Source organism: Mercenaria mercenaria, chromosome 1 (assembly GCF_021730395.1).
Source record: "Mercenaria mercenaria strain notata chromosome 1, MADL_Memer_1, whole genome shotgun sequence".
Taxonomy (NCBI): domain Eukaryota; kingdom Metazoa; phylum Mollusca; class Bivalvia; order Venerida; family Veneridae; genus Mercenaria; species Mercenaria mercenaria.
Genome location: NC_069361.1, coordinates 13178823 through 13194159, shown reverse-complemented (window position 1 = coordinate 13194159; position 15337 = coordinate 13178823). Strand labels below are relative to the sequence as shown.

Genomic DNA, 15337 nt, shown 5'->3' with positions numbered 1-15337 from the left:
TGAAAAAATGCACGACAGTTTCAAAATATCTTTTTTTCCAAAATGCTTTCAAAAATGGCTGTTGATCTTTTAAATTCATGTTGCATATTCCAAGATTAAGAATTGAAATGACGCGTTTACTTGTGGTATATGGTCGAAACATTAATGATGTCGCCTTATCTTTTCTTTGTATGCGCCAAGATCCTTGCACTTCTGTTAAAGAACAACAGTAACATCAAGGGCATAATGATCAATCAGCTTGAATTTCTCCTGTCACAGTATGCAGATGACACATCAGTTATGTTAGATGGCACAGAAATATCATTAAATATCACAAGGCTATGGACCGGCGATTTATATAAGGAATAATTATATACTTGTACTTGGTTCAAATACTATAGATAAAAGCAAAGTAATGAATGGATGGCAGGAAGCTGATGTGATTATGACTATTTAGAATATTCGAACGGATGTTCTGTATCTTCGATTTAGTTCATTTATATTTTAAATTATTATATGTAAAGTAGTTGCGGTTAGTTAAACGTGGTTCTTTGTATTGAATACATCATTGTTTTGTAATACATAAAACAGCGCTTTACAAGGCGTTTTGTGTTCGAATCAATTACGTACTTCCTCTGCTACTGTTTTTGCCAGGAAGCGGAGTTCAAGTAATGTGTAACGGGCCGGACGGCTTAAAATTAACTAGAGAGGTGAGTCACACAGTACAAAGCTAATGATAATTCTTCAATTCACCCTGTTATTTAATGTATACTATTATGGTTATGCCCAAATATGTGCAAACAGAAAGACTAAACAATTGAATTAATCCATATTTCTAACATGACTAGACAGACATGGATGAAAACACCACTAGTTCCTCCCGAGACACATGAAACTGAGTAAAGTCGGCACTTTTCCCGCTGTTCGTGATGGAAGCACAAATGTAATAACATGGGTTGTAACACTTAGCAAATGAACATAACAAGTATTCAGCAATGTCCGTAAATGAAGGGTAAACAAAAGAAGGTATAACTGGACGTTGCCAATGAAATAAGTTGTAATAAGAGCAACTGAATGCTCACGAGACTTCATTTACTAGATTTAAGATAAAACAAGATTGAATACTCATCAATAATCTATATCGTAGGTTTGAGGCCCTAACAAAATATTCAGATGTATTATATACAATTACAAATCAGGTTACACATTAAAACAACAATAGTTGCTAAATTTATACCGTTACGATCTCTCATTATTTAACGTTAATCTTACAAAACATTTTGAAATGTGTGAAAGTTAAGAGCAAAGCAAGTCACGTATGTATAACACTTGTTTATATAAATGATATGTTATACGTTCCTTTACATGTTGCTATGTTGTTTTCAAGTTAAATGTAAACAAGCATAAATATGTTATTCACTATATCACTTAAAACTACTGACACAAAAGATAAGACCACTTCCGTCCTGTCCCGCCACTTAAGCAATTATAAATACTACCGATATAGTTTTGCGTGTGAAGTCGCCATATGACCAAAAATGTGTCGGTGCGACGTTAAACCCAACAAAAAAAAACAAAAAAAAGTTTTGCGTGTGAAGCGAGCCGAAAATTTGACTAGATTGACTGATGTCTTAAAAGTGTATTCTCTCCAAAGAACTGACTTTGACATAATTTGTATACAAATATTGACCAATCACGATAAATGTTACATCTGTTTCAAAGCCTCAACGTACTGTCTGTATTGCAAAATACTAATTATGGTCATTTGGTCACATAATTATCTCTCCCTGCTGTGATGAAAATATCGTTTAATGTATTACGCTAAAAAGCTGTTATACACCGTTACAATGAATACTGAGGTGTAAATAAAAATTTATAAACGTATATAAAAGAAATATGTCCCTTGGTCAAACCGGTAATGTAGCGCACACACACATTATCAAGTAGGATAGGAAACTACTTTTGTATTCAAAACATTTGTAATAAGGTCATTGACCCGTAATGACAATCGGTAATTTCCGTTTGATTACTTAGCCTTCATATGCCACTTTGGCCTTCTCCGATTTTGAGAGAAAGGCATGTGATCACTGAGTTACATTTACAGCAGAAGAATTCGAAAATAGTCAACTTGAATACACAGTTGCACGGAAATTGCTGATCATTATGCTTTCGCACAACACCAAATATATGCTTACATATATAATTTGTAAAGCCAATCTTAAAGTCCCATCAGAACGTCGCTTCGTACTTGAATTCAGTGCAATATTCCTGATACAATGTGCTGCTATAACAGTGCTGCGCATAAGCCGTGGATAGGGGACGTAATTGGTGTTGCACTTTTTATTACCTCTAATAAACAGACGACCAAACTGAGTCTTGGTTGCGACCTAAGCTTCCCAAGGATTTTTTAAATACTTTTAACCCTTTCCACGCACCCTTCTGCTACGTCATTACTAGCATATGTTTGTTGGCGTATATCGTGTCCCGAAAACGAGCACAGTGCTCCGGAAAAGGTAGATGCTGGCCTCATATTTGTGTCAGTAAATTGAAATGCGGTGCATAACTGAAGTAGCTCTTTATATACACATACCATCAGTAAGATCGGTTCATTGAAATTGGCAATCCTTGGGGTAGTTAACCTATGTATATTTTTACGTCATTAAAGAGATTTGATTTCCTTCGTAAAAGCAAGGCTGTCATGAAAGAGATTTGATTTCCTTCGTAAAATCAAGGCTGAATATCCAACGGGGAAAGCTAGATTCCAAATACTCAGAATCCATAAGCCGAAGTAGTATTATGTGGACATGCAAAAGCACAATTGAACTTAAACCGGTTTATGATGCGCACATAATCTCACTCTTAACACCTACCAAGGACAGGCCAGAAGACAAGATATCTAAAAAGCTCAGTCCCAACTGCGATTTACAGAGTCTTCCACCTATTCCACTTAGACACCGCCAAAGAGGAAATCTTTACATCGATTTGTACATTGGTTGAAAAATAAACATACCGCAATTCTCAGAACACTTTGGTTATAATCTCATTTTACGTTTTCTTTTTACAACTTTACCAGGCACTGTAGAAAAACTGCCTTCTCGGAGAAGTGCCATTTAACTATAAAGCTTTTAAACCAGTTTAAATTATCATAGCAATATTTAGCAAACTATTTACATAATTTATAATAACGGTAGTCAAGGTTATTACTCCCAAGTGCTTTTAGAAGTCGTTTTATCTGTACTTCCACAGCCACCAATTTTCTTGTGTTCTATTATAATTGATGCAATAAATGTATTTTAAAAGTAATTGTCTGGAATAATCGCTTTATACAGGATATGTAGTATGTATTCATACTGAATTGTCGTAATACCTGCGAAAGACACTATTATAGCGAGGCAATATATAAATGGCAGACTTATCATTACTGAACAATACATTTTATCATAAGAACATATATCCTTTTCATTTAGCATGTAACTGACTGGATTTCTTGTATTATGAAACACTGGCAAATCTTATTATGGAGATATTTTGCCACTACTGTTATGACATATCTGACTGTCATACACCTTTCTACGTAAATAAAAATGACCCGCTTTAGTTTTATCTTTTCCGGGTACCACGAAAGTTACGTTTTATTTTGGTGGTTGTCTAGGCATGTTACTAGTATTTCAAGGTGAATGTCCATAGATCTGACACCGTTCCACCAGTATCTGAACGACATGGCGCTGCAAAATCAACACAAAGCACATTAGTTAAATAAAAAAAATGTATTTTGAAATTGAAAATAAATCAAACAAAGTAAACATGTAATAAAAACGGTATAATTACATTCATGGAAGTACGTTAACAAGACCGCAAAATAACAAGAAGTAAATAAAATAAAATATGCATAGGTAATTTTTTTACAAACCATTTGATGCAGAGTTTCTGCTATTCCATATGACAACAGCGATGATGATTGCCACAGTAACAACAACACCGCCGATTACTACACCATACAGCCATCGTGACGTACTGTTATTATCAAATATACGAGTACAAATGTGAGAATTTACACTATTCTTTACACTTGTTAAATCAATCACTGTAAAACTAAATCCTTATTAACATGATTATTCTGTTCATTAGAGTGCAATCTGTAAATATGAAAGTAGGCTGTATTCAATATTTTTAGGCGGCAATAAAGTTTCAAGAACTCCTAGCGATTTTATCTCAAAGATTTCGTAGTTTTTGTTCGTTTGGCTAAAAATCGAGAGCTAAACGGAAAACTGTCGCAACACTTTTATTTAAAGGGAAAGGCAATTTTGTTTGGATGTTAATTATTTGCTGGGATTTCTTTAATCATTTAAAGAAGTGGAAGAATTTTCGAAATCGACTTAAGAAAGAGGAAGTTATGAGCATTTAAATATTTGATCAAAATCGCGGCCATTTTGTTCCCATGATAAACAAAACACAAAAAATCACGCACACACACACACACACGCACGCACACACACACGCACGCACGCACGCACGCACGCACACACACACACACACACACACACACACACAACAACAACAACAACAAAATTGGCGGATTAATTCAATAATAAATTTAGTAAATTTCTAGACACATACATATTGAACTGTATTTACTTATTTCTGTAAAATAATTTCTCTATTTTTCCAGCTAAAATGAAAAAAAAATAACCATGTTTTACATCTTACACTCGAGAATCCTATTAAATGAATCTATTTAAAAGGTTATTTGCTAAATAAATAATTAAGCAGTGTGTGAATGACGTAATAAACACACAAAATGGCTGCCTCCATGATCTACAATTTTCTTAAATTTCAAACTGCCGTATCTTTTTTTCGATAGTGGTCGATTTTAAAAAGTCTTTCAGCGTTATGAAATTATTTATTTTCAGACTTTCCTTGTCCTTTAATATAAGTTAAGACAGTTCTCCATACAAGTAAGTTATTCATAAATATGATCTCAATAGTTTTGATTACTAATTATGAATATTCTGAGACCTGAAATAAGTAAACATGTATCAAAAGTCAATTTACCTTGTATGTGATATTCGGAATGAGCTTGTGGTTGTGTAATCATGAAACCATCTTGTCGTCTTATTTGGAAAAGGTGTTTTTGTTCTTGTTGTTGGATATAATGTTCTTGTTGTTTTAGAAGGTGTTCTCGTTTCATTCCATCTAGTTCTTGTTGTTGGATATAATGTTCTTGCTGTTTTAGAAGGTGTTCTCGTTTCATTCCATCTTCTTGTCGGCGGCTTCCGAGTTGAACTGTTTGAAAGTAAATTATACAGCGATACCTAGGTTACTAAACTGGTGATCATCTATATTTGCATCATTTGTATTTGCGAGGGAATAAAGAAATTGGTATTTTAGTCCGGATTGTCTTTTTCATAACCTGAACTATTTGGTATCATACGAGCATTGGCGCGAATTCTATATTTACAAGTCTAACAGGCTCAATCAAACCGAGCCTGCAACATTTTCGTTTTTGTTGTGTTGGGCGACCTGTGAAGTTTCCACTTTTCTCTATTTTATAAAATATCTATTCGGAGAATCCTTTCGACTCAATTGCTTTTATCATAATACTTCACTATAAATTGTAGCAAAACACCTGCATCATGTAACATACTCATAACTGCACATGCCCATGCGTTTTGGCGTCGTTATGTTCGGCTAGAGGTACATTTTTGTAGCAATTGCTTTTTTTCTAAATTCCAGTGAATTTGCGCATGTATGAAATAAACAAGTTACGTTTTCTTTCACAATAGACGTGGATTTCCAGTGTATTACGGTACTTGAATATATGAATCTTACGTGCCTGCCTGTGTAAGACGATGTTTTCACTACCCGAGGGACAGTGTAGAATAAAAATCCGAGCGTTAGCGAGATTTTTTATCGAAGCTGTTCCGGGGGTTGATAAAAAGCTGTCTTACACAGGCAGACATGTGAGATAATTTTTTCTGTCTTACACGGGCAGACATGTTTAATCATTTTTCTTGCCAATCACGTTAAAATAGATCGTGGTGACAAAAGATATGGGTATTTCCTGGCATTATTTTATAGTGTATGACGTCATTATAGTGCCAGTACTAAGTGACGTCACCTACGTTTACGCTATTTTAGACAAGGTTTTTAAAAACAGGAATATCTTTTCTTCAAATAAACAACTGTGAAGTTGAATAACTTGGTTCTTTTTATGTTTTCCTTACCTATGAAACTAATTTGAAAATATTTGGAAACTGCAAATTTTGCAAAACTCTTTCGTTAATGTTTTAGTTTTTCAAGTTTTTATCATTTTGCTTTGCTAACGAAAGTTAAACTATATTCTAACATATTGGCTCGATTTGATTTCCAGTTAAACATAGAAGGAAATCAAGCTCTGTATATTCTGCGATAAACAGTGGCACAAGGACCGGTAAGAGATCATAATGACGTCAATTATGACGTCAAATATCCACATGACGTCCGATACATTACTCTTTTGGTAAATCAAGTCCAGCATAATATTTATCAAAATATGTCAATGAGCATGTCAGAATGAAAACAATAAAGGCACTTTGTGAATTATTGTCAGATTTAGATTAGACGTTAAATCACTCGAAGGCATTTATTATTTGTTAAGTTTATTTATATTTAGCTAGTCAAAGTCAACTTAAGGAGTAAACTACAAATTCGACAAGTATTTTTTAAGTCTGTAAATTCTTATTTTTTACCAGGTTTAGTGACTTTTGAAATTTTCAGCATTAAGAGACAGCGTCGCGGGCTACGCTCCATTCCATCTGGTTTCTTAATGTTACATTTTGATTGTTTACCAACGACTATTCCAATATTATGCAGAAAAATAAAATGTTCAAAATACTAGTTTATCTTAAGTATCTTAACTTATTTCTTCGTTATTATTTTTCATCATTCACTTTTCATCGTATTAATTTAATTTTATTTCATGACCATGCCCAACACGTTTTTCCTTATCATAAACAAAAACACCCCCTATTATATAACCTGCAGGTCTGTTGTGCTAATTTCCCTTTAACAGCTATTGCAATAATCACTGATAAGCTGTAGGTAAAAGAAGACTTGTATATTGGATCTGCGGAGTGGCAGTGGATCTATGCCTTAAATTAAATCTAAATGATCATTTGGAAGCATAAAATGAGCAGACTATTTTATTGAGTTGAGTCTGTTCATAAGCTCTTAAGCGGAACACTGATATATAGAACAGAAAAAGAGGAAACTCCACAGATAGCCCAACACGACATAATTATTACTGAAGATGTCGCAGGCTCGATTTGATAGAGCTATTTCATAGACGATAATGTAAATGCAAGCTCTCGTACACGCTTTCTTGTCCTTGGTTGAGCAGAACTCAGCATTTACATATGCTACAAATAGCGAAATGAATTTTAGAGACACCCTCAGGTGTATTCATACGGCGGTGCACATGGTACCTTCAATGGGACACAGTGCAATTCCATAAAAAATCGGCGTTTGGTTCCCAGTTAATATAATAAGTTTCAAAATAATAATATACACTGAAGAAACACTTACTACTTATCTAAAACACAATTCCCATTTCCATCACAGAAAGTTCCTGCTGCGCAACAATACTTCGTCTCGCAGCAAGTATGGCCGCTCGGACAATAGAAAATGCTGCCACAGCATACAGCACCCGCTGGCATACAACCATTAAAACCGCAACACTCGTGCCCCTTGTGGCAGTAGTACGACAAAGGCCATGCACCTGTCATTAAGAAAGGAAGTATTACATCTGTAGAACATCTGAAGTAGTCCGTTTTAGCATATATTTTGTTTAGTCCTTGAATGTCCTTGAATCAGATATGTTTATTTTTGGTGTATATCAATCTTTCTCAAAAACCTAAACCTACACGCAAATAAACACATCGCAAATTGTTGCATTTTTAGATGAACTTTTCGTTCTGCTTGAGTGTTGACCCTTTTTTTTCAGCACAACAGTTCATTATTTCGTTTCTAAATCTAAGGAGGAAGAGCGTTATATTCAAGCTCGAAAAACAGTGTTCGGTATCGCAACAGAATGTAGATTTATGATTTTAGACACTATTTCAAACTTATAAAGTTATATTGAGTCATTAATGAAACTATATTTCACCGAGTGAACAGAGATGCTGGCGTTGAGAGAAAAATGTTTTTGTTACTTAGAATATGCTTTTCGGCAAAAATACATCAAGGATTATGTCCAAACTATGACCCCTTTTAACTTACAAATATTGGTTAAAGTTTTGGTACCAGTTCATATTTGGTGTACTAGTAAACTGTTTGGCCTATGGCTTTGAAACTTTTATGATTTGTTTATTGTAACAGTCTCTCTCTCTCTCTCTCTCTCTCTCTCTCTCTCTATATATATATATGCAAGAGTACATAACTCTGTCGAGTATTTCGAAGGTCAATAATCATGGCTGTTTTTGGACTTGGAAATTGGTTCAGTTTTTTTACAAGTCCATATTTATTTATTTATTTATTTATTGACATTTAAGATCAGTAGCATAAAACACAACACATGGTAATAAATATACATATCACAGCATATAAAAAACAATTTCTTTACATAGTTGTAAAAACAAATCTATATTTAAGACTAGGATAAGATGCATACTTTTAATAAAACAGAAAATTCTAAGCCAAGGTGTTATACTTTAAGAAAGCTTAAGATCTATGGATAACCCATTAAGCTAAAGCTTATTTCCAATGGGGTCCATGCTAATCTAATAAAAGATACAGTGTAAGATAGGAAAAAAAATATGAGAAATACCTAGATTTTGGTACAACACGGGATTACTAAAAGTATGCATAACATATTACATAAAAATTATCACAATGACTTTTACTTTCTGAAGTTTGCTTATCCAAAAGAAATTTCTTAACTAACCATTTGAAAGTTTTAATATTTTTAACATTTTTTTATGTTTTCAGGAAGAAAATTCCATTCCTTACATCCAGTATAACAAAATGTCTGTTTACTAGTGTTATTATTAATACTAGGTAACATAAAATTCTTCTGAGTGGATCTGGAACTTTTAACAAAATTATCACTCAAGTATGATGGACAAGTGCCATAAAACACGCTATGCATATGATTGAGTCGTAGTTGCTTCACTCTATTTTCTACATTTAACATATTTAGATGCACATAATCTTGCAAAGTAACAGAATCCCTAGGAGAGTAACCCTTTATGAATCTAATAATTTTGTTTTGCATTACCTGTAATTTGTGTTTTAAACGTTTATTCAAACCTTCATACCAGGACGAACAAGAATAATCAAAATGACATTGTAAAAGTGCAGAACATAAAAGTTTCCTTGTGTTAAAATCCAGACATCTATTCTGTCTATATAAGAACTTAAGTTTTCCGTTGACTTTGGTTATAATATTGTTTACAACTGAGTCACCTGATAAAAAATTGTCTATTGATAAACCGAGGTATTTTACCTGACTAAAACTATTTATACTATGACCATTGCAATTTACAGACGCTGATCCAAGCTTACTTAGCTTGCGCTTTGGGCCAAAGAGACTGTATTCTGTTTTACCTAGGTGAAGGGATAACTTATTGTCTATTAGCCAGTCTGAGCAACTTTCCAGTACTTGACCAAGTTTGACAGAAATAAAATCTGGATTTTTATGACTAAACAAAATTGTGCTGTCATCAGCATATAAAATAAGTCTGCAGTCTTTATCTATGCTAGTAATCATGTCATTAACATAGCACAGGAACAGGAGGGGCCCTAATATGCTGCCTTGAGGCACACCACAGGTTACCGGATTAGCATTTGACATTGTTTTTCCTAGACTAACGACCTGACTTCTACCTGATAGATAGGACTTAAACCATGGAATTGACCTAACCCCCATCAGTTCTAATTTTCTAAACAGCATATCATGATTTACTGTATCGAAAGCTTTCTGAAGGTCTAACATAATCATACCTTTGGACAAAACCTTTTGACGTATAGCTTTGAAACTTACAACTGTTGTGTACCATCACCATGTCAAGTTTTAGCCAAGAGAACATAACTCTATCAAGGATTTTGTCTGAACTATAACCCCTTTTAACTTAAAAGTCTTGGAAAGGATTTAAGTACAAGTTCATATTTTGTGTAAACATAACTCTGTCAAGTATTTTGGTTGAATTATGGCCCTTTATGGCTTGGAAATGGATTCAGTTTACGCACAAGTCCACGTTTTGTCAAAACTATTTGATATCTGGCTTTGAAATAGTCACCTCTTGTTAATCATCAAGGGTGTGCAACTATGACAAATATATTTGGCTGAATGTTGGTCCTTTTTGGACTTGGAAATCAGTTACGTTTCTAGTCCAAATTTTGTCTAAACTGTTCGACATATGACTTTGAAACATTGACCACTTGTTTATCATCATATTCTCCATATATAGGCAAGACTACATAACTAGGACAAGGATGTTGGTGTAGTTATGGCCCTTTTTGACATACAGATTACTTAATATTTTAATCCCATATTACATTAATTCTTCGAATAGTCGAGCGCGCTTTCAACAGACAGCTCTTGTTGCTTTACATGTAAGAAGAACGAATTATTTTTCACTGATAAATACATATCTTACATTTTCAATCGTTGCTATGCCACTTTTTTACTTTTTCAGACAAACAATGGAACAAACAAATATCCTCTCTGTGTTAAATTTTGAAAGCATGCTAATTTATCATTAGATCTGCTTACCACATTTTACTAAGTCTGTTCTATTTACACATATTCCATCATCTGTACATATTTGAGTAGCTTAAAAATAAAAATAGTACCGCAACTCGTGATTAACATAAACATTTGTCTACATATACATATTATATAGACAGACGAGTATATATGTTAATAAAAATACTTTTGTTAGAAATGAGCAACATAAGAACGATTTTACGATACATTCTGCTTTTGTTTAATCAGTAACTAGAAACGAACTCCAGTCGAGTATATATCAGTCTCAATCGGTCAAATACTTGTTCACCACAGCTCATATATGTTTTGACTGAGTTTTGATGTTAAACGTAGAGTTCCGTTAATTTAAGATAGTGTTTAGTTCTAAATTCTTAAATATACAATGCTCAATATCAGAAATGAAGAAGAAAGATGCATCATGTTAAAGAAGAAAATGTCTATATCGTGCAATTTTGATGCACTGATTATATCATAACATAGCATTACTTTACTCATCATTTGTACCATCGTCAATGCTTTGCCTTATGACTGAACATATATACCAGCATTAATGGCAGGGTTGGTCAATGTCGTTTTCTTACAAATTCATTCACGATCTGAAGTGGATGCAATTCATATGACTGATACAATATCCTAAATGTTGAATGAAATGGTTACGAACTGTGTTGCAAAAGAGGCAGCAACCCCTCATCGATGTGGGTTCGAGCCTTACTCGGGGCGTTGAATTCTTCATGTGAGGAAGCCATCCAGCTGGCTTACGGAAGGCCGGTGGTTCTACCCAGGTGCCCACTCGTGATGAAATAATGCACGGAGGGGCACCTGGGGTCTTCCTCTACCATCAAAGCTGGAAAGTCGCCATATGACCTATAATTGTGTCGTTGCAAAATTAAACCCAACAAAAAAAAAAGAGGCAGCAAACTCACACAGTCAATACATTTACTTACATGTACATCTGTCCTCACATCTGTCAACAGCTCCAGCGTTTAACGTCAATGCTGGAATGATAAATGAATAAAAAATTAGTTTAGATGAGAAAGTATTTAACAAGGCAAAACTGTGATCTAATTTATTTTATAATTGAGTATATGATTGTATTTATATATAAATGTTGAAATTTCGTGTGTTTTTTTTTTATTGTGTCGCGTAATTTATTTTTATTTACTTAAGTGCAACTTGAAGGGAAATAACTCGAAAAAAGGTTTCAAAGTGTAAATCTTTAACACTCTTTAACAAACGAAATTTCAAGTCACGAATATTGAAGTTTCCGCACACTTTGCACAAAAAAGTCACAGTTACTTTGCAAGAATGTACTATTCGTATTCTAATGCATGTATTGTAATGTGCATTAAATAAATACTCGGTTTATTAACCAAAGAGAGTCACGTATTTTGTCTCTACTCTTCAGCTACTTAATATATTAAATCATTCAGTATTAAATATAGTCAATAACACGGCTAGTCATGTATATAGGTTGATATTTAGATATACCATAACTAGTTCAGTGTCCTTAAACATTCATATAGAAAAAGTGGAAAACCAAGGTAAATCTGCAGGTTCGGAATAAAATTCTACAATGTAGAATTTAACCTCGATTTTTAAAAACTTCAGGACATTCTAAGAAATTTCAGCAAAATAAAAGATAGGGTCGTGCGGCTAAATATTTTGCTAGACTGTTTTTGTAAAATTAGGACCTCAATCTTGGAATATCACAATGTTGATGATATTTTTTCCAACAGAAAAAAATACGATGTAGATTGTAATGAAAGCTCTCATACATTTGAAGTAGATTATCCATCATATGGTCAAATTAAATGTAAATATTCGTGCGTTTAGTTTTGAGATAGTTGCTCATGGTGAAAGCAAATTGCAAGCTGATTAAGACATTCACGTTTCAACATTTTTATTGTTCTATTTAATCTGTAGAATGATAGTGACATTGTCATGTTTATAAATTCATACAGAAATTGCTAATAATCCGTATCCTGATTTTCGATTCCGGCTTTTTCCTCTGTTATCCGGATAAATGACATTACGCCAATACTTCCGGTGAACTACCTAGTATATAGTTTTGCAGTCAGACAGTTCGATACGTTCTGCTTACCACGCACTAACATAGTTTATCACTTTGGTGAAAAACATTGTTTGCGAAATAACTATTGACATACACTTCTGATGATCACTAAATATATTCTATTTAAGATTATTATTACGATTTTGAAATGCTTAGCTCAATCAAAAGAAAATATACTCGACGAAACTGACCGCATTTGGTACTTATATAATCTTCTTAAAGCATAATGTTTCAGATGATTCACATTTTCTTGAGTTATTGGGTGGACTGACCCTGTTGGCCTTTTACTATATTGAGTTATAGTGACCTCGACGCCACTCGCCTCATATGCAATCAAAATATGAAACCTTTAGGTCAAGTATTATTTCAATATATCAATCCAGACTCCAGATATTGAGTTGAATCTGTTCGTTTTTTTTTTGTAACAGCTTCACTGACATTAAATCTATTGACCTCATATACAGGTCCAGCACTGGTATTGATATCAACGTCCGAAAAAAAAACCGGAATCTCGATTAATTTTGCTCTAAATAGAATACTAACGGACACTGTATCGTGTTTTAGTAACACCGACCTTTGCTTGTGCAACTTTAAGCTACGTTTCCTCTAAACTCAGAGGGAATGTGATGCCACATGCCTACCCAACACTTATTATCATGTTTTAAATCTGTTAACAGACCAGAAATAAAGATTACATAATCTTACTTGTAACGAGAAATGGTATTAACAGCATCTTCATTTTATAATAGCTCCTTATCAATTTAAAAGTTCTTCCACCTTGAACATAAATCTTTGCTAAAATAATATTTTGCAACTGTTTTCTTAATTATACGTAGGATGTACCGTGTAATAAATCACGTGAACTATTTAAAGAATGTAAATATTTACATCGTTACTTCTGTTCATACCATAATGTATTATAATAGCATTGAGGAAGTATCTCTCATCGAAGTTAAAAGATTTACAGAATTGTTAAGCTATATTACTTATACAGTAACAAAGTATGCATCTTGTATACATTTTTTTTGCGGGATGATTAAGACTTTGAAACGTTTCTGTTATGATTTTTACCGTATAACGAGCAATAGGTTTTGACATTTTATTACATGGCAGCGTCCTGGTGCCAGCAGAGAGACTCTAATCTGTCTTACGTAGGACTTTGTATCTCCTACGTAGGGCATACTATCTCCTACTTAGAACATAGTATGTCTTACGTAGGACTTAGTATTTCCTACGTAGGACATAGAGATCATCAATATGGTTAAAGTTAATGTATTGCTGCAAGCGAATTGCTGTTAGAAACGGTCCCAAAGGTCATAAGTAACAATATCGTTTTTAGCACATTTCAAAATGACCGCCAGAAAATTTAGATATACACGGAATTAGTTGCCTTCATTTCGACAAATTGGTTTTAATCGTAAAAAAAAAAACACAATAAAAAACGACCACAATGTGTAATTGTTTTGTTATTTCAGCACTTTTCAAAATGGCCACCACCGAAATATGATTCCTAATATTCCTGCTAGATAATATAACAATAATATATACATTGTCATCAATGTAAAGAATTTTTGGAATACAATTAAATGTATAAAATGAGAGAGAAATAATTAAGTAAATGCGTATTAAATTGGTGTGGCTTCTTTTACTTAGAAAACAAAATGAAGTGTTTACAGACATGGCATAAATAAATACTGTTGAGAAACAAACAAGATAAAATTTACCCAGTGTGATACTAGCCAAAGGAAAACCCAAACACAACGGTTCTTTAAACAGAACCAGTTTACATGTTGTAAAATGTAAGGAACATATTTATACGCCCGAAGGGACGTGTTATGTTATACCCCCGGTGTCCGCCTGTCTGTCCCTCCGTCGTCCGTCCATCCGTTAGCAATTTCGTGTCAGCTATGTAACTCTTGAACCCCTTGAAGGATTTCAAAGAAACTTGGCACAAATGTTTACCACGCCAAGACGACGTTCAGAGCGCATGTTTTGGATGAATCGCTTTAAGGTCAAGGTCACACTTAGGGGTCAAAAGTCATTTCGAGGACTCAGAGCGAAACTAGTCTAAGTGTATATAGAAATAGAAGCAGATGGACTAGTTTCGCTCTGAGCCCTCGATTTATGACTTTGCTGTGTCCGCTCTGAAACTCTTGAACTACTTGAAAGATGTCAAAGAAATTTGGCACAAATGTTCACCTCACTGAGGTTACGTGCAGAGCGCATGTTTCGGATGACTCACTTCAAGGTCAAGGTCACACTTCGGGGTCAAAGGTCATATATGACTTTGCTTTGTGTATATTGCTCTGCATTGTAGTGATTTTGTTTTTATTTGGCAGATCCTTTTTTTTGTTCACTTACAATAGAATAAATTTGAATTACTTCCCTTCTTTGTTACTATAAATAGCTTATTTTGAAACTTTTTTTATTATCGGCCGTAGGGAAAAACCGAGACCACTTTTCTGTGGTACAACATGGATGGTTCCTCCACTTTTTTGGTGTATTTTGACATACATTTACCTGGTAAGGATTTTTTGTGGACT

General features: G+C 33.9%; 1 protein-coding gene across 1 annotated transcript; it reads right to left on the bottom strand.

Annotated features, from left to right (window-relative positions):
• Positions 1–3282: 3282 nt before the first annotated feature.
• On the bottom strand, positions 3283–13627 carry LOC128545949 (uncharacterized). Its single transcript, XM_053540085.1, has 7 exons — positions 13500–13627; positions 11668–11718; positions 10730–10789; positions 7543–7735; positions 5032–5262; positions 3890–3993; positions 3283–3704 (listed from the first exon to the last, which is right to left on the bottom strand). Exons 1-7 carry the CDS (start codon positions 13531–13533, stop codon positions 3640–3642), a joined length of 738 nt encoding a protein of 245 aa, XP_053396060.1. The 5' UTR covers positions 13534–13627; the 3' UTR covers positions 3283–3639.
• Positions 13628–15337: the final 1710 nt, after the last annotated feature.

Excerpts from the sequence above, each read along its gene's own strand:
- LOC128545949 (XM_053540085.1), bottom strand. The coding sequence starts at position 13,533 with ATGAAGATGCTGTTAATACCATTTCTCGTTACAA. Across the intron at positions 11,719-13,499 it reads AATACCATTTCTCGTTACAA|CATTGACGTTAAACGCTGGA; the intron begins GTAAGATTATGT and ends TTATCATTCCAG. Across the intron at positions 10,790-11,667 it reads ATGTGAGGACAGATGTACAT|CTACTCAAATATGTACAGAT; the intron begins GTAAGTAAATGT and ends TTTATTTTTAAG.